Consider the following 27,864-nt stretch of genomic DNA (forward strand, 5'->3'; position numbering starts at 1 on the left):
CTGAGAGAAACAGGCCTACTGATTTGGGCAACCAAGAAAGAAGAATCCCAAGCTCAAGGTTAGCCAAAGCAACTTATCAAGCAAATAAACAAACAAACAAACAAACAAATAAACAAGAGTTTTAATATAATGTCTTAAGAATAAAAATAACTTTAAAAAAATTTTTTGGAGTATTAACAGACAGTAAAAATTAAGTACAACATGTCTCTGTGTCATGCCACAGCCATGACCTACTACAGGGCTATTAGCCAGCTATAATCTACTTTTCTGAACTTCCTCAGCTCTTTCTCTTCAGATTTTGACAGCTGATGTATAGCATCTTCTCCCAAGTCCGTGTTATTTGTTTCCTTGGCTTTTTCTGTAACATCATATTCTTCATCTGAATCATCACTTTCTTTGGTTCCCTCCATATCTACATCATCAGGCGTTTCTTCAGCACTTTGACAATAACAGACCATAAACACCATTAGATATATCCAAATTAGGTCTACTTAATTAAAGACACCCATGTTGAAATACCATATAGAAAAAGCAACTCAACTGAAAACACTGATAAGTGTCCTTATAGAGAACAGGCCTTAAAAAAAAAACAAACAACCTTACAAAGCATGGAACTGCATCTGTAAGCCGTGCACACATCTTTTTCCCCAGAGCTTCACAGGTGCTGTATGTAATAATCTTATGTCCTTAGCTATATCTCAAAGCTAAAACACAAACATGGTGGGTAACATTACCAAAAGACTCAGCGAACAAACCATCTGGAATTCTTACCTTTCAGTCTTTTTAGACAGCAGCAGCGAGTTTACAAACAGAGAGCACAGGAAAGACGCTGATGGCAGTACGTGGGCTGGGGTGTGAAGAAGCTATAGGCACACAGGAAAGTCACTGTTAGAAAGATCACCCTTTGACACACTGTTGCTTCACCTCCTAATACCTTTCACTCTAAATGGCCAGCCAACCACAAATGGCTTCCCTGAAGACAAAAGCCAACCAAAGCAAACACTACTTCCAGCTTCCTGCACGGTGCAGCCCATCTCCTCACAGGAACAGCAGAGAATCACCCCGCTACGGTTCCTTACTGTCTGGACACAAGATGATCACTGTTTCTGTCTCCCATGATCTGCGGTACTGATCACTCACCTCAGTAATTGCAGGTATGTTCTCCGTTAGGGGGAGTTGTATTAGTTCATTCTCTGAAGTTTCAGTTAACTTTGCATCCTGCTGTTGCCTATGTTTTCCCAATATAAAAGAAAATGGGGTCGTTGGCAAATTTTCTTCTGCTAGCAGCTGTATGGATGTAAGAGGAGAGGAAATTATTTCAATAAAAAGATGGAAATTCTTTCTCTATCTAGGCAAGTGCCACTGAACTATAAAATGATTCTGGTGAAAAGCTTAGCTGGGCGGTGGTGGCGCACACCTTTAACCCCAGCACTCTGGGAGGCAGAGGCAGGTGGATTTCTGAGTTCGAGGCCAGCCTGGTCTACAGAGTGAGTTCCAGGACAGCCAGGGCTGTACAGAAAAACCCTGTCTCGAAAAACCAAACCAAACCAAACCAAACAAAAAACAAAACAAAACAAACAAACAAACAAAAAAACGAAAAGAAAAAAGAAAAGCTCAAAATCCCATGATGTTACTCTCATTTCATAGACAAAGCAACCGATGCCAGGTGTCCCACTTTCTACATGGGAAAGCTAGCTAGACACTAATCAGAGAACCATGGCTTCATTGCTGGGAAGTATAAAGATCACAGAAACCTGTTTTCACAGGCCATATACTCATACGAGCAAAGAACTCGGGCAAGGTCACACAGCAGCAACCTGGAAGGATGCAGCAGGTTAAAGGATGAAATCTTAGTGGAGTCAAGAAAACAATATTCTAAGACAAAAGCAAGGCGTGTATGTGCTGTTGATAAACAAGACAAAACTGCCCACAAACAGGCAAAACAGGGTACAAGAATGCAGACCAAGCATAATTCTTCTTAAAATCAAAAAACCAGCCAAACAAGAGAACAAAACAAAGGCAGGGCATTGGGCTGTGTGGGAGGGAGATGGAGTAAGTACCTCCAGAGTCAGTTACCCATTCAAAGCTCTCCTGGGATCCCCACACTGCATGGAGAGTCAAGACTGAGCCAAATATTTTACTGACTTATTGGTTGTTGTTTAACATCTGTATCTTCCTATAAACACATTTTTTTTACAGACAAGGCTGTTTTGTTAACATATCCCATTTGTCTATAATATTCCCTGGCACACAGTTGATTACTAACAAAAATGTTGTGAGTAAATTCAATGAGTTGTCAGAAGAAATTAAGCAAGCTATGGTAAATGGTCAAAGATGAAGAACATTAGAAGCTATATAATCTTAGGCCACCACCTTCAAAGTGCTGAGAATGGTTTTCAGTTTACATTTATATCAACAAGTAGGAAAGAGTAAAGAATACTCAAGGCCCTCGAGTTCAGCAAGGTGATAACCCACGTTTGACTAGGACAGGACATAGCACACCATAGCAAGGACGTGAGCAAAGGAAGGAAATCTACGGGATCTAGTGTCCCAGAGGTGAGATGAATCCCCAGAGTACCGAGCACAGGGTCTAGGACGAGCGCTGTGTGGCAGATTCACAGAGCAACTAGTCAAGACTAAAGTAGGCTATGGGTCTGTGAAAAGTTTTCATGACTTGAAAGAATACTAATACATCTGGAAAAAACTAGTTTTGATAAAGCCTGGAGAAGAATTAAATCATAAAACAAAACACTGGCAAATGGGAAAAAAAGGCAGCAGTAATTAACTTCATGAGGGAAAATGTTGATTACAAAAACAAAGTATGCGGACTGCCTGGCTATGAATGCATTTCTATGTTAAGGCGATACAAACTTTCAGCTTCAAGAACTTCAATAAATTCAACAGACAACTAAATCCAGAATCCAGAATCTAAACACATTCTTAGAGATATGAAGCCCAATCTAGTAAGTAAAACTCTAACCACAATAACAAGATGTTTGTGTAATGATGGTCTAGTGTTGTCCCTCAGTGTTCACAGGGGGTTGGTTCCAGTAAACAGTGCAGACAACAAAATCCAAGATCCTTAGTGGGTGGGGCAGGGTGGGATCCCGAATTTACCCATCTACTCTGGCTTGTGGCACCCCACACCTGAATAATCTACAAAAAGGTTATTTAGCCAATTCCATCCCACAAATTAGACACGGTAGGCCAATTGACTAACTCTTTAAAACACAAGATAATACTTTTAGTACTCTCAACATTAGAGGAGCAGAGCAGAGCAGTTTACAGGTATGCACTTAACAATCCTTGTTAGAGCTCAGTGAGTTTGTCACAGCTGAATTCTAAAAGCTAATTTTCTTTAGAAAGACAACATAGCATGCATCATAAATGGATAAAGTATGCCTACCTGTTTGCTTGTTGGTGTGAGTTTCTCTTCAGGAGACTTTGTACTGAATGTTAATAAGCACTAAAAAGACAGATTAATTAATGGAACAAAATATACATTAGGAGGCACAAATGAAGTAAGATTATACAGTGTATTAAATTTTCAATTTTTCATTTTGATATATACATCTGCCCAAAGAAAGGATTTAAATTTCTTTGAAAGGTTGTGTGGGAGTTACAAGACCATGCTCTGAGAAGAATGTAAAACCCGCAAACAAGATGGTAAAATCAGGGGGAAATGCTAAGTGAATTAAAGTAATTTGGGGCTTAGCCCTTCCCTTCTGTCAACAGGAAGCTTCAAGGAGTGGGGTAATGCAATCAATTGCATTCCTAACACTGCTGCGCTGACACTTATTTGGCCATTTCTTTTGGGAAATAAACCTTTAACGAAAGAGTTCTACCTAAAATAAACTTTCTAAAATTATTTCTATAAACAGGCCACCCCTTTGGAGGGAGACAGTTACCTGTGATTTAGTTAGGAAGTAAAACTGAGATCTATTTAGCCACTGATGAGTTTCTGAGGTGAATGATTCTGGGACATCTCGTGGAACAAACACTCCCCACTGGACTTCCTCTCTGGAGACGTTCTTGTGAATATACAATGGCCTTGGCTCACTAGGTTTAAATACAAACACTAAAGGGGAAAAACAGATAGATGTCATTTTACGTGCAGAGGAATATTCTAGCCGTAGAATATTCTGGCAGATCACAGTCATCCTGTTCCCAGCCCACAGGGTAAATGGCCCTGCTTAGATTGCTTCGATGCTGCTGCTGCTGCTGCTGTCTGACAGGCATCTACTGAGAGCCTAATATGCACCAAACAGGTTAGGAATGGGGACTCAAATCTGAAAATGAAAAGGGTTTCTGTTCTAGAGACCAGGGTATCTGTACAAGAGACAGCAGAACACTATACAAATATTTTGTCTGAAGTACCAAGAAAGAGATGCAGACACTGTCTCAGAAGCAGAGGAGATCTAGTAAATAACCAGGGGAGATTCTGAACCCTGAGAGGGAACTGCCTTTGGAAAAGTCAGGGATATCCTAGAGCACTCCTAGCAGTGAGTGTGAATGTATATAGTGTAGGTGTTGGGTAAGAGAGGACGGGCAGACCCCAGACAAACAGCTGCATATGAATTTCTGACTCAAAGCAACTATGTTTCAGCTTATACTAAAAACAGTAAAAAGAACAACTAGGGAAAAGGCCACATGCTGTCAGAGAATGGTAGTACTTACGATCTGAGCCCACTGAGGACTGAGCCACTGCAGCAACATGGTCGGAGTAGGGGTCGGACTCCATAACTCTAACATCTAATTTTGCACTCCACTGTACTGTGGGAGAAGAATACACTTCTGAGAAGAGGTTCGGCAAAAGCTCAAGTCTTTACAAGCGTTCTTTATCTTCCCTGGGACAGCTCAGTGTTATGCTTATATGAAGGCTTTATGATTTCAGTAACAATAGATGCACACTGACATCGTCTCTGGAGGGTTTAGTGAAGAGTGCATCAGGAAGCAGAACTGCAAACTGAACTTCAGAAATCCTTCCACACACTGCGTTAAAGTCAGGCTCACTCAGATTCATGGCTGATGCTTTTCTGCTCTTACTAAATGTGGGTGACAGAGACAGTTGTTAGCATTCTCTCTAAACTTCACCCCACAATTCCCTCAACAGCTCTTGCTCTCCTCTTCGCTTTCCTTCCCCTCTCTTACATGCTCATGGCCATGGCCGGCCTCTACTACTCCCTTAACTCCCCTTCACATGCCCTGGATAAACTATTCTATACTATACCATCATGTGGCTGGTCCCCAGGGGAAAGGGACGCCTTGGCATGGGCCCGCTGAGACATCCCCTTCCCCCACACCTCACCACACGCCCATAGAATACATCTTATATCTCTTCATCTTTTTATAAATACATCAACTACCATCCACATTCATTAGGAAATAACACACCTTTCCTGTGCCCACAGCAGTAAAATGCTCTCAAAGCCTCATTTTTCAGGAGTACTATGACAGACTACTTTCAGATATTACAGTCTGGGATCCTGCATACAGTCAACAGAGCTCTTTCTCAACTTGACTTTTGATTAAGTAATATATATATATTAGGGGTAAAGATATGAAAACAGGGTCCTTAATTCCTAAAAGGTCCAAGTCTAACTGCAGCGTCCCACATGGGCTTACTTGAACAACTGAGCAGATTCCAACAGCAGAGAATTCCATTGTCAGTAGTGCCGAGAAGATACTTTGAGCATGTCAATCTTCCAAAGCAAAGGTGCCTAGGTCAAAATCACATAAAAGATGAGCAGCAGAAAGCTCTAGTACATTTAGCTACAGAGAACTGCAGGCTTAGACCAGTGCGTATCAATACAGACATGTAAGTAGGCATAGTTTTATTCTTTTTGTGTTTCTTATTCTCACAGCAATGGAAAAGGTGCTAAGCCAATAGAAAAGGGCTATTTAGGTACTTGTATTTCTTTAGGAAAACAGGTGTAATGCTATGACCAACTCTCTTAAATGCTTTATCAGGTAACAATCCATACAACACAGAAGAATTTATGTAAAATATATCATAACAAAACCTTATTTTATCCTTTTTACCTACAAAAGGAAAATCTGTACTCAGAAACTTTTACAAAGCAAATTAAAAATCAGATATATTTAAAATGAGATAAAATTAGTCACCTATTAGTTTGTCCTCAGGTCTGGGAGCCAGAAGTATTGGTTTGAGTATTCTATTATGTTTTTAAGGAAATGCATAAAGTCTGGCAGGTCAGGATCAACCAAGTCTAGCATTGCCTTAGTTTCTACACAATACCCCCATGAAAGTGTTTACTGTACTGAATAAACCTGGGTACAAAAGCTCAATGTTAATCCTAGTTTAAGAAATGCTTATAAACTGCTCATGAGCTCACAAGTTACAGTTTCTCAACATTTTGATTAACTTGTTACCCTTATTCCTCAGCAAACTACAGATTACCTCTTTGGGGAAAACATACATTATTATGTATGTTTTATTGTATTATGTATGCTTTATGTATTATTAAAATATATATTATTAAAAGGCTTAAAGACTTTTTAAATTAAAAACACATACATACATTGGTAGCAGTACAAACTAATTTACCTACCTTATGTTCCCAGCTCGTTGGCAAAATGTACATTTTAGCTCCCATGTTTCTGAATCCCATATTGTAACTATTTCCTCAAAACTAACTGCTAGTAAGGAGCCATCTTCAGAGAAACAACAATTGGTTGCTTGATACTTGTGGTAACTACCCACAAAGTCACAAGTCCAACCAATGGCTTTTTCTGTTGAAAAAGAAACCATAACAAAAATGGCATAAGTATAAAATAATGTTAAGAGACGGGTTATAAGCAAAAAAGGTTAAACAAAGAAACCAGAACAGAACACAATTCCAGATTCCCCGCAACTGTTCTTTTTTTAATTTTTTTAAAAATTTATTTTCTATATTCTTTGTTTACATTCTAAAAGCCTTCCTCCCCCCCCCCCCCCAACCCCATATGTTCCATAAGTCCTCTTCAACTGTTCTAAGGTGTAACCTACTGACGGGTATTTCCCCTTCCTGGAGTCGGTGAGCTCCCTCTAGTGGAAAAGAGAGAGACTAGTGGCAGTAGTCCTTTAAGCTGCACCAAGCAGCCACAAAATGCCCACCCACTTCCCCAAATCACAGACTCTGGTGGAAAGGTATGTAAAACTTTAATAGTTGTTGAAATTAAGCAAGTTAATAGAATTTAATACAGTGGAAAACACTTTCTCAAAAAGGACATAAATTTGATATAAATATGTCATTTCATAAAACTAATTTTCCAACACAATCTGAGTGAACTTACTGTATATATCAGAGTCATCTGTTAATATCCACACTTTGAAGCGGCCATCTCTGCTAGCTGTGACCAGAATGGGTTTTTCATAGTTTTCTGCATTATTGAAACAGAGAGCTGTGATGTGGGCATCATGAGGCATGGCGATCTTCGTGTTAAGAACAAACCTAGTTGAGGGAAAACCACAAGTTCTCAGAAAAGATATGGCATGCTAACACTTTGCACGTCATGCAATATCTTCAAAACGGGCAACTGATAGATTTTACCCCAAATAACAAATTTCTACACTCTCAAGTCTCAAGACAAGTTCTAACATCACCCAGGGTGACTCAAATACAGAGCATTATATACAGTGGCCAGCTCATTGAGAAAAATGAATATAAAACAAATCATAGCTCAAGGCCTACTGTACTAGACTCTGTAGGATAAATACCCAGAACTCAGAGGTCTGGCTTCTTCTAAAAACAGATAAAAGAAAACCAGAGAAAATGAATGGCTCCATTTATATTGTAAAAACACAAAATAAAAATCGCCCATTCCAAGTGTCCCTTCATCAACTGTGCTTACTATGTCCTTAGAGTGTAAGGACAGCATGCAGTGTTCTGTGTTAAGAGAGGACCAGCAGAATCACTTAATTCTGGGCGTCTTTTCTCGGCTGTGAAATGTGGGGCAAAGGCTTAGGGTAAATGTACATTTTATTCACCTGATGTCATTGTTGTACTGCCTTAGTCTGCTAACCTAGGCCTAATCATGGAAGCTTCTCGTCTTTTACCTAGGCCTAGAATGTTATCAGCCTCTGAAACTTACTGCTAAATAAGTTCACCCTGCCTAGTTCTTTCTGAACAATGGCTGGCTGGTTCAACTCAGCTGTTCTAGTTCAAAACTCCTCTCTAAGCTGACTGATTCAATCTGGCTTCTTTCTCAGCCTCTGACTTTTTGTTCAGCTTGGCCTCAAACTAACTCTAGCAATCTGTTCTAATCTTTGGGCTTCATTCTCTGGCTGGTCTGTCTTCACCCGTGTCTAGCTTGTTCTCTCTGCAATCCTGTCTCTGTACAACTGTCCAAGTAAAACTGCCTCTTACCTCCTTTCTCTCCTTCTCTGCACTGCTTTCTTTATAAGTAGCTTCCCTTTCCTTTCTCTTTTCTTGCGAGGTCAGCATATCTCATCATGTTCAAACATGGGAGCTTTCTTCTACAAACTAACTTTACCTTCACTGCTTGGGATTAAAGGTGTGTACTAAGGCCTGTCTGTATTCCAGCCATAGGAATTTAAAAGGGTGTCCTAATGCTGAGTCACACTACAACTAGAAACAGGTTTTTTCAGCAAATAACATAATCTTGGATTCACAATGTGATCAAATATTCTGCAATACCTTAGGTTATTCTACTTTAGAAGTTTATCACACCAGGTACATGCCACGAATCCCAGCATGTGGGAGGCAGTGACAGGCAAATCTGAGTTTGAACCAGCCTGGTCTAGATAGCAAGTCCCAGAATAGTCAGGGCTATGCAGAGTACCTGCCTCAAAATCAAAACAGAACAAAATCTGACACAAAGGCTCAATGAACAGTTCTTCAGATAAGCAGTGGGTTATTTATCTGAACATGAGACACATGTCTATACCATCCCTTGACAGTGGTGGAAGAATCAGGGCACATCTGGATTCTAATTCTGGATTTGCCTTGAAATGTGCTGTTGTAGGGATACAGTTCTTTCTCATGTCTCATCTTTTATGTGATGATATGGCATGACCGACATGGCATCGATGCTTTCTCAAAACAGAAAGCTAAAATAAAGCTTTATTATTAGAATAATACCACAAGCCCCATTTCTGTATGTGTCAAAATGCAACAACAGAAATACTGACAGTTGGAACTATAAAATAGAGACTCAAATGAGGCGTCACACAATAGGATTACCCTTGGGTTTTCTTGCTATAGCTCCACAGTTTCATTTGCAGCTCAAGCTCATTTTCGTTTTCTTGCCGTTGTTCAACTGTTGCCAACCAAGACCCAGAGCAGCCAAAGGCAGCCTTCGTCAGTTCAATCTGGATGAGTCCCTCATCATTGATGTACTCTTGCTGTATGATATCTAGCTGACAAGGGTGAAGTCCAAATTTCATTAATATAACTATCTTTTATTTGTAGTCATATTTTTCTCTCAGAAAAGCTTTATAGAAAACCTCAGGGCTAAATTATCTATTACTTCAAAGAGCAAAAAAAAAAAAAAAAAAAAAAAAAAAAGAGCTAAGCAATGATCCAAGAAGACTAGCTTTCTATTTATGATTAAGGGACCCTTAATCCCTTAAAATGGGTTCCCTTGTATTTGGTGAAAAAATAAAGTGGTTACTATTGATTAAGGAGCCCTCATATGAAAAGCTACAGATCCCAAATGTCCCAGATTTCTTTTGATATTGACAATGCTCACAACGATATGAGAGATATTTTGGGATTAGAACCCACGTCTACACATAGCCAGCCTATGGGTGATTTTATCTAACAGTTTTAGCATTTTGTTTCACATAAAGTTAGACACTGGATTCTCCTCTTGTGTCAGGGAGATGCTCAGAATTTTTAGATCTGGGAACACTTAAGACTTGGATTTTGGGCAGGTGGTGGTGGTGCACACCTTTAATCCCAGCACAAAGGCAGGTGGGTCTCCGAGTTCAAGGCAAGACAAGTCTACAGAGTGAGTTCCAGGATAGTCAGGGCTACACAGAGAAACCCTGTCTCCAAAACAATCAAAGAAATAAAAAAGATCGGATTTTGAGATTAGAGATACCCAACCAAATTAAGTATAGTAAGTGCCCTTTTAGTAAATGTGGTGGTGGTGGTGGAGGGGGAGACTTGACATTTTTCAAGTTTATAGGATGTGGAAAGAAAATGTTAGCTACCATGACAGTCATCTATAAAGAACAATGCAGGGCACAAGAAAAGGGATTGCATTTTATTTCCAAGAATACTGAAGTATTCTTGTTTAATCTATACTAAATTTTAATGTTCGCATGATAGACAGTTTATCACACAGCAGACCCAGATTTGTACTGTCAGTCCATATATGCTCATTCCTTTATCATTGTAACTCAGAGAAAACGTATGGGCAGCATCAACTGTATTAAAGTAACCTCAGAATTATCAGCTGTGTTCAAGTACAAATGCACAGGATCAAGTACTAGGAGCTTCCAAATAAACCATATAACCTCAGTAGTGCTATAAAGAACCCTCACTTGTTTAAAAGCATAAGTTTATGAATTAAAATCTTACATTATATAACTGCTTATCACTCTGGAGAGAATAAAACTGCAGGTGACCAGGCTTTCCATTCAAAACTAAAGCTTTGGTTCTTGGGTCAACCATCAAACCAGTAGATACACTCCTATCTGCAAAAGAAGTAACAGACAGTAGTTGAAAGGCATCAGCCACAAGTCAGATGCAGGCTCCTCGATCCATTTGAGTCTATAGTACCTTTTACTAGGCCTTGAATTACTGCAGACGCATCAAGATTTCGGTGAATAACCGTTATCTCTGTTAAAACATAAGTAGGTCAGAAGATTAGGTGACAAGGATCAGATAGATCTTTATGTTACTTAATGTGCGAGAATACAAGACAATCCAGTAAGTTCAATTAAATTGGTGCTACTAGAAAATCAAAACTATAGTTTACAAGTTAGTTGAACAATTATGAATGGGGATATAAGTTTCCGTTAAAGTCACTACCTTTTCTTTTAAATTATTTGTGTGCATATCTCTGTGCATGTATATGTATGTGCACGTGAGTGCAAGTGCTTGTGGAAGCTACAAAAGGATGCTAGGTTCCCAAAACTGGAGTTATGGGTGATTTTGAGCTGCCTGATATAGACGCTAGGAACCGAGCAGGGCTCTTTGCAAGAGTAGCACATCTACTAATCTCTGAGCTGTAGCCCAGTCTATGAACAAATTGTTAACGTACATGGTGATCTAGGTGAGGAGAAATGGGAAGAGCTTGGAATAACAGCGAGCACCTAGGCTTCATCCCACACTGCAGCATTCATTCCAACAAAAAAAGCTCACAACATTCGTGTGAAAATGTCATTACTTATGAAAGGGGGAAGGTCCACTTAAAACCCACCTTCCATTTTAAAAGGTTCTGAAAATATAACTGGCACAGCAAGAAACATACACATTTAGTTTTATGTTTTCATAAAACCACTTTTGAAAATGATAGATCTGGTGGCATCTGTAGCTAGAAAGGAGTAAAGAAAAAACTACACATTAAATTTCTACTATTTTCAACTAGTTTTAAGTCCCTTTATTTCCTATTCAGAAGCTGGTGTCTAACCGTAACACCCCCCCCCCCCCCACGATGAGAAATTTAGACTTACTGTTATCAGAATGAGACGTACAGAACAAATCTCCTGCAGGTGAGACAGAGATGTGCTCAATAGAAGATCCTAATCGAGGGAGAAACTCTTTGTTCTTCTCCGATCCATCGCGCCACTCCACAAGCACACACTCCCGCCCACCACTCAGCAGACTGGTGCCTATGTAGCCGAAGAAATAAAAAAATGGCAGACTTTGAAGAAAAACAAAAACAAAACCATACATATAAAAAGACAGACATATTCAGTACTTAAGTGATCTCTCTAGAACTTATAAAAGTTTCTTCATATCATTTTTAACTGGTTTTATTTATTATGCTTAGGTTGTAGTTTACTTTTAATTGACATAGCTGTGCATACACACAGGATACAATATGATGCTTATATACATATATAGTGTAACACTCAAATCATATAACTTGAACAATTACTGCCTTGAACATTTATCTATTCCTTGTGATTCCTTATAAATCTTTTATAGTTTTAGTAGTAATAGCTTATAGCTACCCTATTGTGCCACAGAGGAAACCAAGCAAAGGTGACCTACACATAAAATATTTGTCAGTCACATATCTGATAAGGGATTAGTATTTATAAAATATAAAGAACTCAACTAATTCAAAAGCATAAATAATACAATTGAAGAATAAACAAAACAACCTTAATAGACATTTTCCAGAAGATACACAAATAATCAACACGTGTATGAAACAATTCTCCACATTAGTAACTATTAGAGAAATCCACATAGACATCCAATATGAGGCAGTGTCCCACTCCAGTCAGACTGTGACCAGGCATTCTTAGACACGGTCAGTCAGTATGGAAACAACGTCTACACTGCACTTGGCAAGCTCACTGTGGTATACATCTTACCATCACGTACCAAAACTCAGGCTCAATAATATCAACTAGCTGTGATTAGCCCAAATAAACCAAAGGAGTATTTACAACCCTCCAGGGTCAGCAGCTCTGGGAAGAGCTGACAGATTTAGTAATGTAAAGTGTATAGTGTGTATTATCATATGCTATGGTCATTCCTTGCCATCAGACAGGCAGAGGCCACGTCAGAGAAAGGAATGAAGAGAAAGCAGCCATCAGCTTAGGAGAGGACAAAGGTACTATGCGAAACATACAAGTAAACAGACATACACCAGCATCCCAAAACCACAGTTAGGTTTTTTTTGGAGGAGAGGGAAAAGAGGATAAAGAAGGTAAATAAGCAGCCACAGTTTTTCATCTGTAGAGTTAATCCTCTTCCTTCTCTTTTATCTCAGTTCTTACTCTTGCAGACAGCAGGCACTGTTTCCCAAATCCAAAGCTTCATTGGGCTGAATTTACCGTCTTCTTCCCAGGCTGTAGGAGCTAATCCTAAGTAAACCTACGAGCATCCAGAGCACACAGGGCCAACTGAGACCTGTCCAATTAAGTCTCCAGGAAGAACAAGAGAAGGACAGATCACTTTCCCGCCTTCCTTTGAAGGCACATTATCTTCCCTAGTACCCTATCAGAATATACATATAACTGACACAGCTTTCAGCACAAGGGCTTAAGGGCGCTAAAAGCACAGGGCACAACATCACAACATACTTCCTGTGTCTTTAAAAAAGAATTTCAAAGAGGGTTTTTTGTTTTTTTTTTTAAGTTCTTCCTGTGTCTGTTATACATCCAGCAAGGTCTGAATTTGAATTTAAAACAGGAAATACTTAAGCAGGCAGTCTGTCAGTTAAGAACAAGAGCTTCTAAATTACACCCAGGTCGAACTTCTACTTAACAGCCAGTGGACTTTGTTAGTCACCATCATAACCCTTCCCACGTCCTTCATCTGGGAAAGGAGAGCTAAGGAGACACACTTGACTGACCAAAGACAGACAGACAACCAAAAGCACTGGCAGCTACTCGCATCTGATCAACGGCAGCAGCATTACCCACTACAACTTTATCCTAAGACTACTTCAAAACTAGGTTATACTTTACATAGGCTCTTCATGTTAGGAAAAATGAGCACAGGTATATACATGGGAATCTTGCAAAGTAAATTACACACTATTATGCTAAGCAAAGCCTCAACAAAGGTAAAGAGAGGATAGATTTTTAAATTTTGATTTAATTGTTTTTTTAAAAAAAATTTATTAGATATTTTCTTAATTTAACCATTTTTAAGGATAGAAGGGAATGCAGCTTTTGCCCGAGCCACGTGGGGATTTCTTGCTGTGGTTCAGAACTGACAGAACTTAAGATGAGAGGCAGAGCCAGCTGGTAGATGTGGCAAACACCAAGCTCCTCAGAAGAGAGAACTTAGGGAGAAAGAATGGACAGATGCTCTTGAGAAGAACTCAAAGTCTTGCCAGGACAGGATTCTCAGGATCTGTGAACCTGGTCTACTCATGGGATTTCTTTGCTGAAGGACAAAAATAGAACCTGGAAATCGGCTTATCCAGTAAGTAACATAGATAATAAAATATTGAGGCATTTGATCTTAAAAAAATTAGATTGAAGGCAGAGGGTAGGTAGGTCACCTAGCCTAACTCAGACAGTTGAAATTTAGGCCTTGATCTCATGAAGGTCAGGTCAGGAGACAGCAGAAATAATGTCTCATCAGTTAATATTTGTTCAGATTGCTTTGAATTGTTTTATCAAAATGTGTGTTGTTCTAAGTTTGGCATTTATATAAAATTCCTCTGAGAGAGAGGTCAAGCTAAACGTTTAATGATTTCTGGTTACTGGACCAAGGACTTGTTACTTTGGAAGAAAGTCTCTGCAGTTGTGTTGACAGGAAAGGAGGACAGGCTCTGCACCCCTTCCAGAGTGACATGGATCAGATATGACAAGAGGAGACCCCCTGAAGAACTAGAAAAATTCAAGAGAATCAACCGGGACAGGTAAAGATCCTCTGTGCCATCCTTCACGTGGCATGGTATTACAACTGGCTATTAATAAAATTAACTAATAAAAAAAAGACACCTGTCCTCACCTGCTCAAACAAAGAGCAGAATTTCATCCTTAACTGATCTGTGTACCCTGCACAAACCACACGAAAATCTTAATGGTACTAAAATTTGGGTTGTGAGTTTCATATATTACAGAATGTATAGCTTTGGTGAGATTCATCCTCAGAGATGCTGAACTGATTTGCTTGGCCCCTGCTTCCAGTTGCTCCCCAAAACAGCTTCAGGGATTGCTATGGATTCTAGGTCATCTTGCCTCATCCAACCTTCCAGACAGATCCCGTCAGAACTTTAGTCAAGCCCTGAGCCTTCTAAGCATAGAGACTGGATAAAGAATACTAAAGCTAGCTTTCTTAAGTCAAACCGATTTTTCTAATTTTCCTCTTCCCACCCCTTTAAAAAATTTTTTGTCATCCCTAGTCAGCAGAAAGAAGTTATGGAGAGTTGTCATCCCAATCCCTTGGGTTTAGGTGTCTGGTAATGGTTATTTATAAATAGGTTGTCATTTAAGGGATAATTAGGAGATAGTCATGATTTTGAACAAGGAGGAAATAGATGGGATGGATTATTAAATTTTATCCTTGAACAAAGCATTGTGTAGCCATAATTTTAATTGGTAGAAATCTTTATAATTGATGCACAATTGAAGTTATAGTTTCTTACATTGGTAGAGAACTTAGGGTATGTATGAATCTGCATATTGATACAAAATTTGAGATTAATTTTGTTATTCTTAGATAGGCATTGTGCCTACACAACTCATTTAAGAATATAAGGGTTAGACCCAGGTCTTCTAATAGCTGCTTTAAAAACTATTTAAGACGATTATGCAACACAAGTTAAGGGCAGGATAGCAAACTTATTATGTTAGATTCTTATTTAATTAAAGATGTTTTCAATAGTCTTCAATTAGAAATAGCTAACAGTAGTCAAAGTTCATGATTTTCAGATGGTGTTACAGGCTAAATAAACAAAATCCAGGGATAGAATCATAATTCTTTAAGTTAGGAATGATGGGAGAGTACTTTATCTAGTTAACAAATATGGACTAGATGTTAATTGTATATCATACTTTGTAATTTGCATGACTGTTATGAATTTGTTCAATTTGTGTCTGGGAGAATTATTTTTGGTTTTGTTTTTTGTTTGTTTGTTTGGACAGAAAAGGTGAAATGTAGGGGTTGGTTCTGATGCTAAGGTCCTATTTCCCAAATGGTTCTTGATCCATCAATAAAGATACCAGCAACCAATGCCTGAGGATGGGGCAGGACACTTAAGAGTTGCATGGGAGATGCAGACAGAATGGAGAGGGCTGGAAGAGAGAAGGAGGAGTAGACGCAGGAGATAAAGCCAACCAGCCTTGTGAGCTTTCGGTTTTGAGTGGCCAATGACCACTCTATCCGATTATGCCTGGGATGGCAGGAGAGGTTTAGCAGTGCTCAGTTATTGAGTTAGCAAAAGCATTTTAATATTAACTTGTATGTGTTTTGTTTTTTATCTGTGGATTCAAGGGAATCTGGATAGGGGCTGGTGGCACGGCCTGTCCCCGGAGCTTAGGCAGGGTAGCAAACGCTACATGCAACAAGTGTTCACACCTTGACCCCTAGAACTTGCTTTTTGTGACAGCGTCTCACTTCAAATCTTAGGTAGGTCCTGAATTCAATGGTGATTCACCTGCCTCAGCCTTCCAAATACTGGGATTACAGTTGTAAATTCCAACATTTGATTCAGATATTTCTAAACTTTCTTTTAATTATGAACGAGGCACTTACCTGTTACTGTAAAAGCCAAATCCATAACCATGTCGTGGTGCCAATGCAAACATGTGTATGTGTACTTCTTTTCATCATGAAAATTCCTCCTGTTGGAGGAAACAAAATGCTTTTTAACATGTTTTTCTCCTCATATACTATATCCTGATTACCGTTTCTCCTCCCTCCACTCCCAGCTCCTCCCCACTCCTTCTGCCATCCAGACCCATTCATTCCCTTTCTGTCTGATTAGAAAACGGGCTTCTGAGACAGCAATAAAATAAAATATAGTATAATAAAACAGAAACTAACACATCAAAATTGGACAAAACAGACAGACAGACAGACAGAAAGAGTCTCCCTGAGAGAAGTTGTTTGATGGAGACATCCCATTTAGGCTTAGAAAACAAAGTCTTAACTTAACCTCAGGTGCCAAATAGGAAACAATGGCACACTAAATCCAATAAGCCAGTCCCAAGTGTTTTGGCATCAATATTTAAAAACACTTTGCTCTTTGTACCCAGATGAACTTCTATAGGTAAGGTTACCATGAACTCACTGCTCCACCCACTAGATACTCAGCATTGTCTTAGTTTCCTGAGAGCAAGATTCTCTCAATAAAGTGGTTCCAGGGGACATGGAGCACTTCTCTTTCTTCAGAAGCATAAGGTTAGGAGTCCCACAAGGCAGTATGACGGGAGAACACAATGCCAGGCAGTGGAAGGTGGTGGCAGAGCCAGCCCCTCTGCAGCAGTGATGGACATGAGGTGTGCTGCCCTGAGGGTGAGTGGGAGGCAGTAACCATGCAATCCCCATGTTTTCTGGAGGTCACTGACCAAAGGCGGATTTTGCCGTCCATGTGACCAGATGCAATGCAGTCTTCCTTTGGGTGGCAGGCTACACATGTGAATTTGTTGTTTGCATTCTTCTTAGTTTTTGTTGATGGTAAAGTAAAACTAGGAACAAGAAAAATAACAACTTTCCCTTGGTTATGAATCAAGTACTCTGGTAAGCATTTACGAATGTACAGTATAAACTTCATGTGACCCATGTCTTATCACAAGAACTTGCCAAAGCACTCTGCTAAGACTTAAGTAATGAAGACAGGTCTTTTAGTACCTTTTGATGGCCTGTGGACAGAAAATTTCTCTCTGAACCAAAATTTTAGTCCTAAACTTATGGCCATGCTTAGAAAATTTGGACAGAAACAACTGACTTTATGTGTCTTAATGAGACAAATTCAGAGGGATAAATCCATTTCCACTTCCAGAGAAGTGAGGATTCTTATATACCATAAACAAAACAATGCTAATCTCAGAAGGATAGCTGGGAAAAACAGTGTCTAAGAGATTGATTATACGATTCTCACCTCGGCTCTCTAAATACTTATGGTATTCATCCTTACAACACAGATTTAAACCTATTAATTTGAAGTACATGATAGATAAAATGGACTAAATGTTTTAAGTTCATGCTGGTGTTTTCTGTCAACTTCATCCAAGCTAGGGTCACCTGGGAAGAAACCTTAGGGAGACAATGGCTCCAGACTGACCTGTTGTGAAGAGTGTGGGACATTTTTTGACTGAGATTGACAGGGATGGGCCTAGCCCACTTGAGTGATGTTATTTGTGGGCAGTTGGCTGGGTCTGGGAGTTATACAAAAGCAGTTGAGAGGAGGCATAGAGGGCAAGCCAAAAACAACATTCATGGCCTGTTTTATGTCCTCCCCGGAGTTCCTACTCCGACTTTCCCTTATGATAGACTATGAGATTGAGGTTTTAGTCAAATAAACCCTTTTCTCCCCAAGCTACTTTTGTTCATGGTATCTTAGCATAGCAACAGAAAATAAACAGGAACAAAGCTTCAGTATCCTAATGCCCATATTGTTTGCTATAGTCCATGAAAATCACCAGGCCAAGCCTTTTCAATCTAAATCCAATTTTTACACCAAGTACAGTCGATTGTATTATATATATGGGGTTTCGGGATAGAGGAGACTCCCTAGCTAAGATGTTCCTACCCTACCATCATGTATTGAAACATGGGAACCTCTACAGGATGGTCCCATTTCTTGAAACAAGACACGAGAAACAGGTTTGGATAACACTGTAACAGGTATTCTAGTAAATACAGCAAAGCCAATAAAAGGGAATTCTTACTTGCATGTTTTCTTCTTTTTGAAAAAATAAACAGATAAGTAAAAGTGCCGGACTGCAGCAACATATTCTCCCTGGTGGTTTAAGCAGAAGGCAATATTAAAAAAAAACAAAAAAACTCAGGATTGTATTACTACAAAATGACTTGTTACACTTTAGCCACGGAAAAGATAATTTTACCTTTAGAATTAAGCCCTAAATTCTACAACTATATCTTTAAGTGTACATATTTTCCCATTAGGCATACATATAATACCATGCCATGTCTGGCTGTATCTATATAACTGCTACCAAATCCAGACCTAGAAACATTTCCTTCATCTCAAGAATGTGTCCTCCCCATTCAGTCACTCCTCAATGCCCCAGTCACACCAGCAACTGTCACTTTATTATCACAGCTTATTTTAGTCTGTAGCTCTTATTGTAACTGTAGCTCAAGACATCCTTTTGAAATCTACCTACACCCTTAGGTGTATCGTTAATTTCTCATTGTTGAGCTATATTCAGTTGAAAAAAAAAATCCATCAAAATTCTGTTGTTTGGCTAGTTAACTCTGGGTTAGCGGCTTGTCTCAGGGCTATGGGAAACAGTCATCACTCCTACACATAGCATGTTCTGTCGCGACAGGCCCAGGGAATTTAACTTTGCTCCTCATCTTGACACCACTGGTAATTCTGGTGGAGGTGAAGTGAATTCTAACTACGATTTTACCCACTGTGGTAATCAGTAAGACTGATCAGTAAGACTGAGTCTGACAGTGACACTGATGAAGCCATCTGTCTTCTCTACTCTGAGGCACTAACTCTGTCCTGAAGAATGATATAATGACTGGAAATCCCCCAAGGCTAATACAATAGGTCTTCTGGTGGTATCTGACTTTAAAATAAGGCATTAACAAGTAACAAAATAGTGGTACAAATGTAACAAAGTACCTGCCGAAAACATGTTAGTATTCATGTGTGCTGCAATAGTAAGTTGAAAAAAAGAAAAAAATGAAAATATTTCTGATTCTACTTCTTTTGGGAACGGCTGTCTTCAATGTGATCAAGAAAAAGTTTATAAAAGCCTTTAAATATTGTCATTTAGTAAGACTGAGATTTTTCTTTCCTCATATTTTCTGTGATATCTGAATTTCCTATGATGGAAATATTTACTACAGATACAGAGCCCATATTTTCTAAAGATATACAACACAGCCTAAAGTGGAACAATGTCAGTGTTTTATATGAAACAGGGAAAGAAAAAAGTATAAATACCAGACACTGTTATTTCAGGGAAAACTGTAAAAGAGCAAAGGACAGAATACATGATATAAGGATGGTTCTAAAAACATGCATACTGCAATCCAGGAATTCTGGCTAAGACAGTGTTACAGTATTTCAGTTACTGACAAATGTGCACTAAAACACTGGATCATCAGTGTTGAGGGGGGAACTTTCAGGAAATATATTTCACATATAAACAGAAGCCAACAGAACAAACCTACCTCATTCCCGAAGGCAATGCACTTGGGGGACTTGTTTATGTGATCCAAAACAAAGGCGAGCTCCTTAGCCTCCACGTCCTGGCTTGTTGATTTGGGCAGTTTCACTGATACCAGCTGAAATATGTCTGGCCAGAGGAAGCCATTTATTACAAACGTTTCTCTAAAGCACATACACTTAGTCATTTGAAACAAGTTATATGCTCACTCAAATGCCAAGGTTGCAACTGTAGAACATTTTAAACAAAATGTACCACGTGGGTGAAGGAACTGCTGAGCCATTCCTCTAGTCCCTGAACTCTTCATTTGATTGAGTCTAAATCCATAACTCCTGGATACTCTGGCTCTCCGTAGAAATAGAAAACTTACACAGGAGTGTTTTATGTTCCAAAGTACTCAGCTGCAGTTTAAAGTGGGTCTATGTGGGCATACACCTTTAATCCCAACAGGGTCGGGGTCAGGGTTAGGGGCAGAGGCAGAGGCAGAGGCAGGAAGTTCCCCGTGGGTTTGAAGTCAGCCTGGTCTACACAGTGAGTTCCAGGACAGGCAAAACTATAAAATTATAAATAATTGTCTCAAAAAATCCCAATAAATAAAAATAAAGTGGGACTGAAAAATGAAAATAGTATTGGTGAATTAAGCAACCAAAAGAATGAAATCACACAATAGCACTTTGAATTGTGTGGCTAGGGATATAGTTCATTAGTGCTTCTTCCATGAACTCATGAGAACCTGAGCTTGCTCCTTTTGTAACCGGAGTTTACTCCAATTTCAAAAGCCACCACAACAAGAGGTGTCCAGACAGGAGGATCCTTGGGACTTGGGGGCAGCTAGTTTAGCTGGGCCACCAAGCTACAGGTAAGAAGTGAAAACATGACTCAAAAATTAAGTGGAGAAAGAAGACATCTGGAGTCGACTTCTGGCTCTACATACATAACTGTATGTACTTACATATATGTAAGCTATATATAACGTTGACAGGTGGGCATAAAATAGACACAAATCAAAGGTTACTGATATTAAACCATAAGTGATTCTAAAGCTATTCTTTGGTGTACATACAGTTATACCATTTAGTAAAAAAATGAAAGCAATTTTCATACTAAAGATTATGCATAAGCATATTTTTACATAAAGGATTAAATATTGGGCAGTTCAGCTGACTGTCTATAGTCACTATATTAAAGTGTCTTTGAATTTTTAATTCTAATGTAACTGTATCTTATGGGGAGTTGTGCTCTTAAATCCCAGCATTAAAAACTTTCTTTGGGTAACTTCATGTTGGTATCCTGTTATATCAAATTCTATGATGGAGAAAAACTACCTGTAATTACTGACAATGTTGTAAACATTCCTAGAATCCTGATATGTGATAGTTTCAATGCTAGTAAAGAGAATAACACTTCAGCTACACTACTGTTTCTTTATATCAATTTTTAATCTGTATTATTTGGTATAAATCAAGATCAACAAATAAAAAGGACTGTGATGCTTATTATTAAGGGCTGGAGGGGTGGTTCAGTCATTAAAGGTTAGGCTCCCAATGAAAAATATAAGAACATAATAAAATTCACCAGAAAGACAAATTATTGCCTAGCTTTAACACTATTTTCTCTCTGTGTCTCTTTCTTCTCTCTTCTCCTCCCCTCCCCCCCTTCCCTCCCCCCCCCCATCTCTGTCTCTCCTTCCCTTCCTCCTTCTGCCATGGTAATCATTAAACACTGAAGATCTCAGAACTAAAAGCCTCACCAAAGGATAATGATAGCAATTACACACCAACTCAAAACTGCTAGCTTGAGATTAAAACTAGTGTTGAGACCCTTGTAGCTTTGAGAAACTGTAGAGACTCATTTGATGTCCCACAAAGACAAATGAAGTGCAAGATGCTATACCTGGTTCTTCTTTACTTATTGTAAGGTAGACAGAATCTTCAGCATGGTGGGGAATAAAGAGGGAATGGAGTTTAGGTCCAACAATGAAAGTCTGAAAGAGATAATGAGTCACTCCATGCAGTATCTAGTTCTCCAGCAGAACATGGAACTCATGGGGCAACTTAAGGGTTTCTTCCTGATGTTTTCCTACTTCAAGAGAGTATCTGTCTATACAGGCTAGGTACACTATTTGATGATTTATCTTTTATATACCTTCCTAGCTTTTCAATGATTGCAACCTATAATAATTTTATCTAACATTAGGTTATAAAGATTTTTCCCACTATAATTTAAGGACTACATAACAAGATATTTCAATGATATAATTTAAATATCACAAGATATTTCAAATATGTAAATTCTCATAGAAAAAAGTACTGTAATTTTTGTCTTCCTCTCATCGACTGCACATATAAAAATCTGTGTAAACTGTCATTACTGCACTCAATGTGTATTTCAGCAAGGGGGGAATGACTCGAATTGTTTAAATTTATGCTGCTAAAATTAATAGGATGAATCACTTCATCGTGGTAACATGGTAACTGCTAGTAATTTCTTTTTCTGTCATGTCAATTCCTAGCTTACTTTCGACTCTCCTCCTCCCCATTGAAAATGCTGGGGCAGCAGCTAGGGCCACACAAGGACTCCACCACTGGGTCACACCCTCAGTGCCCATGCTACTTATCTCCCACCCTGCTGGCCTAACTAGTTGTTTCTTATTGGTGTATAAAATACTTTCTCTCAGTGCTTTTATCAGTCTTCTTTTTACGGTAGGATCTTGAAATTTTTATATAGTTCAAATTATGCATTTAAAAAAAAGTTAGGTTTCTTAACTTGTTTAGGAAGTGTCTTAAAGATTAGGCTTTACAGAAGAGAAACAAAGAGCAATACACATACCTTTATCAAAATGCCATCAAGATAGTCCCACAGCTTAATTGTGCCATCAAAGGAACAAGAGTAGAGCTAAAGGGTAAAACAGTACAAGACAGATTAAACAGACTCCAAAGACACTAAATCAATAAAGAAAGGCAGAAAGGACTGGGTCCAGTTTGTTGTGCCTCACCTCATCATTGGTGTTGAAGAGGGAGTCAAATTTATAAAAGTTGAATATCTCGATTTAAAATTAAAGTGCAAAGCTTTGTGAGCCTCAACATGATACTCAAAAAGTATCAGAGTCAGACTGCACAGTACAACAAATATTACCCCAAATATGAAACACTTTCTGCCCAAGGAATTTGAAATAAAGGAAGCCAACCAGCAGTTTCTGCAAATCATCTAATCAGAACAATCTAACAATTTCAGCTTTTAAGCAGGAAGGAAGGAGGTGAGAACAGACGTCCCGCTCTGCAGGGGGATCTGGTGTGGGCTGAGTGAGGAGCACTCAAGAATTTGCTCTCGTTTATAGAAAGCCCCAGTCTCTTCCACTGGTGTCACTGCATTCATCTTACCTAAGCATTAAAAAGGTTCCTGAGATGACAAGAAAGAAGACTCCTCTGTTTAAACCCAATCCATTAAGGACCAGTACTTTAAAAAAACACAGTAGGAATTCTTGCACACTGAGGCTCTACAGCAACTCCACAGTGTTGTTAAGTTCCAGAGCTCTCAGTCTTTGCTGTACATCACTACAGATGGCTTGACAGTGTTAGAACACTAGTCTGTAGACCATTCTTGGTGAGCACAGATCTTAATAACACATAGGATTATGCCTGCTAAATATGCTTAGCTTTACTAGGGTTTCACAGATTTGCTATGAGAAAATATCTTGTTTATAAGGTTCATAAATAATTTTAATTTGAAAAAGGGGGCCACTTTGACTTTTATTTTGTGAACTGAGTCATGAATTCACAGATTAAAAATAAAAACTATTTGAGTAAAACAATAATTATCTTAGGTAGAAAATAAAGCCAGATATTTTTATCCGAGAATCATACATATGGATTAACAAAACAGTTAAAAATATAAGTACTGTCAAAATGGAGACCTCTCAGGTTCACACAATTGTTATCCTGTAAACTCATCCCAGCTTGCTGATAAGAACCGCACTTGTCTGAATGGCCCCTGATAGGTGGAACATGAATCAACAGATTGTGTAGATAGCAGTAATTGGATGACAGAAAACTGAAAAAATACTCTGAATAGGAGAATTTACAGACCATTCTCTGGCCATAATCTGTAAAGTACAACTGTAAATTTAACCTAATTGTTTCTGTTAAGAGTAAAAATGCAAACATGTTCAATTACAAACTGGCACCTGCAGATGGTTGTTGGGGTTGATGAGGATTCCAGACACCAGATGTTTGTGCCCATGCAGAATGTGCACACACTCTTCTGTGACTGTGCTGTAGACCTTAACAAAGTCTCCCGAGACACAGAAGATATACCTGGAAAAGACAGAGAAATCTAAGTCTCACATGTTATACAGATAATATAATTTTGTATGGCCTGTTATGAAGATAGCAACATGCAAATACCTTTCAAAATAGCTTAAAAATTGTATATTCAGGCTGGAGAGGTGGCTCAGTGGTTAAGAGCACTGACTATTCTTCCAGAGAACCTGAGTTCAATTCCTAGCAACCACATGATGGCTCACAACCATCTGTAATGGGACCTGATGCTCTCTTCTGGTGTGTCTAAAGACAGCTTCAGTGTACTCATATAATTAAGTAAATCCTAAAACTTTAAAGGAAAAAAAAAAAGAATTGTATATTCAAGCTTATGTGTTGTCAACCCTATGAGGATATGAGATTAGGATATGAGATGTTCTACTAATGCAGAAAAGATTGAGATGATATAGCATTATTCTGCAAACATCCCAATTCTCCCTTGCTATGTCTCCTAACTGGAGACATCAGCTCACAAATGCTGACTAAAAGGTTCTGCTCTCAATGATGAGGTCCAGGTTACTCTTGTATACATAGCCATCTTCTAATTGCTGAAGTACTAATTTTGTTTACACTGTCTTATAGTTGTGGCTTTCCCCCACAAACCTCTTCACTATCCAAAGTGGTTTCATAATGGAACTTACCATAAGAAAAGTTTAGAAAAGAAATTTGTTCTGTGCCAATTATATTTCACACTTTTCTCACTGTGGAAGGTTCAAATCATTGAGAACCCAGTCAGACTATTCTCTGTGCTGCCAAAGCAACCCACACATGACTTTATCCTAAAAAATATGATGCCAACTAGGCAAAAAATATGATGCTACAGCCTGCTTATCATTAAATTTATGATACTGGGTTGCTTCTCCGTGCACATCTTTGAAGCCAGAATGTGGTTTATAAGTGACGGTATGTCTAAGATATATTGGCAAAGAGGTGGCTCTATGTGTAATAAGCTCACAAAAGCAATCACCACAAAGCACCTGTACTGTTTGGTTTCTTCATGACTAGACCCATGATCCTGAGTACTTTAGTTAAGAGGCTAAAATCTGTTAAGTTTTATATTCATAATAAATTAACTCTACAAAAGTTGACCTTAACTCTCCTCAAATAAAGATACAAAAAACAAACAAAAAACCCAAAGGTTTTTTTTTTTTTTGACTAAACAGCAAAAACATGAACTGGGTAAGCTCCCTTCCCATCCTATTCTTCACATCACGCACCACTGCTAACCATACCAAACACATTTCTCTATGGAAGCTGAGGCAGGAGCATCACAGGCTTCATGGACCACATAGCAAGTTCAAAACCAACCTGAGCAACTCAGTGAGACCCTTCCCAAATGAAAATAAACAAAAGAATTGGTGCCGACATTTGGGTGGAACAGGTGCTGGGATGCAGACCTCAGTGGTAAAGTGCTTGTCTAGTATGTGCAAGGTCCTGGGTCCAATCTCAACAACACTAAGTGAAAACAAAAAAACCAAAGCAAACCAACCCATTACCCTTTTGGATATTACTGTGTACCTATAAGGGATACCAGAGAACAACCAACCAATAGACAGCCTTCTTGGCTTAGCCTCAAGTGCGTGTTTAAATGAGAATGGAATGGTCCCCATCGGCTCCGAAGTTTGAATGCTTGGTCCCCAAGGGGAGCAATTATTCCTGAAGGATTAGGAGGCAGGCCCTCGGTTGAGGAGGTGTGCCACTGAGAAGAGGCTTGAAGGTTTCAAAAGCCTAATCCATTCTCAGCTCTCTGCCTAGGGATGTCTCCCTACAGCTCCAGGCCATGCCTGCCACACCCCCCACCTGCCTCCATCATGTTCCCCACTGCGATGGTCTTGGATTCTAACCTCTGCAACTGGGAACCCCAAATTAGACATTTTGTCTTATAAGTTTCTTTGGCCTAGTATTTTCTAATGGCAATAGAAAAGCACATAACACCAGAGAGTAGCCCTCTGCAATCTCCATCCTTCTCACTACGAAGTAACAAGTAACAAAGCCTTAAAAGCATCTAGGGTTTCAAACATCTTCTACTGACTTTTCTATTCTTCACCACACTGTGAGTTTCTTCTCTTGTTTTTGTCAGCTCAGAGAGTTATAGATCAAACAGTTGACCAAAGCATTAAAAAAAATCCTATCAGACTTGGAAAATGAAATGGACCAAACACCTCATTTAATGGATATAAGGATGAAACTGAAGGAGCAGAACTGTGACAACTCCTCTATGTCCATTTTATTCCTTTAATTCATAAAACAAGGTCTACAAAACTCCCTATACTGGTAAGACTTAAAAAACCTTTGACATATATGTGTTGAGAGCTCCTTTCATCATGAATGCACTGAACAAGTACACGTACACACACACACATACACACAGAGGCAGGGTATTATGGGATCCATAAATACTATCTTTACCTTTCTAAAATAGAAAGGGGTTTAACTAAGTATCTCTACATTCTGAGTGCTTTGAAAAACTACCCCTACTATACACCTCCTAGATGATACAACGCAGCAGCAACAATGCCAGCTGACAAGCAGCGAACTGAAAGTCACTGTAAAAGTTGTGTGTATATAGACGTTTTCTCCTACGGATGTAACGTCGGTTTTTACGTAAAGCGCAAAAAAAAAAAAAAAGAAGAAGAAGAAGAAAGAAAAAGAAAGAAAGAAAGAAAGTAAGAAAGAACAAGAAAAAGAAAAAAAGAAAAAAGAAAAAAGAAAAAAGAAAAAAACAAAGAAAGGTGGAGGGGGAAAGCTGGTAATAATTGTTTTTCAGCGGGAAAAGGATAAACCATTAATGACTTAGAAATCTAAAACGTTCCCTACGTGACCATTAATCTGCAATTGTAGAACGCTGTACGTATCGAGCATTTTCCAGCTGAGCGGCTCCCAGTCTCTATAGACACCGATCTGCCCCCACCCCCGTCAATCTTCCGGCAGGTAGAGTCCGGGGAGCAGGGCACGCCGACGCAGCGGCTAAGCCGGCCGGCTGCCGGGAGCTCCGGGTCGGTAGCGCGCCACGCGGCGCCGCGGACTCCAGTCTCGCAGCCCGACGTGGAGCCGCGCCGCGCCGGACAATTCCCTCCCCAGCCCGCGGTGCCCGGAGCCCTGCTGGACCGCGGCCTACTGCATACTTGGAATCCACAGAGAACACGGCTCTCCTGAAGTTCAGCCGGCTTCCGCCGCAGCGAACCACGCGGACCTTCTCTTCTACCATCTTCACGCAGACGCAGGAAGCACCGAGCACCGGCCCGATTACGAACTTCCTTCATGGGACGACTCGCCTGGCCTTGTTTTTCCGCCAGCTCTCCGCCTGGGCTTCTCTAGCTCGGAAACTCTATGGTCGACGCCACGCCTACGCCGCCATCTTTAGTTTGGGCACTGTCAAAGTAAAACACTCGTAGAAAGAGTGAAGCCAAATAGCCACGCACAAAATTAAATCATACCAGATGCCGCTACAGCTATTCGATACAACCAGTTTTCTCTTTGGCTTCTTTTACCCGACTCTAAAGGTTCAGCCAGAAGCGGAAGTGAACATCCTTCCTCCTACAGAAGACCTTGCCTTTTCTGTCACTG

The 27,864-nt window shown here is 39.4% G+C and overlaps 1 protein-coding gene across 1 annotated transcript; it reads right to left on the reverse strand.

Moving 5' to 3' along the window:
• Positions 1–109: 109 nt before the first annotated feature.
• On the reverse strand, positions 110–27,785 carry Wdr75 (WD repeat domain 75). Its single transcript, XM_052192827.1, has 21 exons — positions 27,423–27,785; positions 24,165–24,294; positions 22,811–22,876; positions 21,875–21,965; positions 19,986–20,110; positions 18,503–18,573; positions 17,180–17,299; positions 16,365–16,453; positions 11,648–11,806; positions 10,752–10,811; positions 10,551–10,666; positions 9,207–9,382; positions 7,297–7,454; positions 6,573–6,753; positions 5,626–5,720; positions 4,678–4,773; positions 3,909–4,078; positions 3,407–3,466; positions 1,141–1,287; positions 772–863; positions 110–438 (listed from the first exon to the last, which is right to left on the reverse strand). The coding sequence occupies exons 1-21, from the start codon at positions 27,503–27,505 to the stop codon at positions 234–236; spliced, it is 2,490 nt and encodes an 829-aa protein (XP_052048787.1). The 5' UTR covers positions 27,506–27,785; the 3' UTR covers positions 110–233.
• Positions 27,786–27,864: the final 79 nt, after the last annotated feature.

The sequence above is a fragment of the Apodemus sylvaticus genome, chromosome 9, assembly GCF_947179515.1.
Source record: "Apodemus sylvaticus chromosome 9, mApoSyl1.1, whole genome shotgun sequence".
NCBI classification, from domain to species: domain Eukaryota; kingdom Metazoa; phylum Chordata; class Mammalia; order Rodentia; family Muridae; genus Apodemus; species Apodemus sylvaticus.

What these genes read in the sequence shown, in the direction of transcription:
- Wdr75 (XM_052192827.1), bottom strand. Translation starts at nt 27,505, where the DNA reads ATGGTAGAAGAGAAGGTCCGCGTGGTTCGCTGCGGCGGAAGCCGGCTG. An exon ending in GTGTTCTCTGTGGATTCCAA is followed by an intron (nt 24,295 to 27,422) that starts GTATGCAGTAGG and finishes TGTCTTTTCCAG; the next exon opens with GTATATCTTCTGTGTCTCGG. An exon ending in GCATTGCCTTCGGGAATGAG is followed by an intron (nt 18,574 to 19,985) that starts GTAGGTTTGTTC and finishes TTAAACCACCAG; the next exon opens with GGAGAATATGTTGCTGCAGT.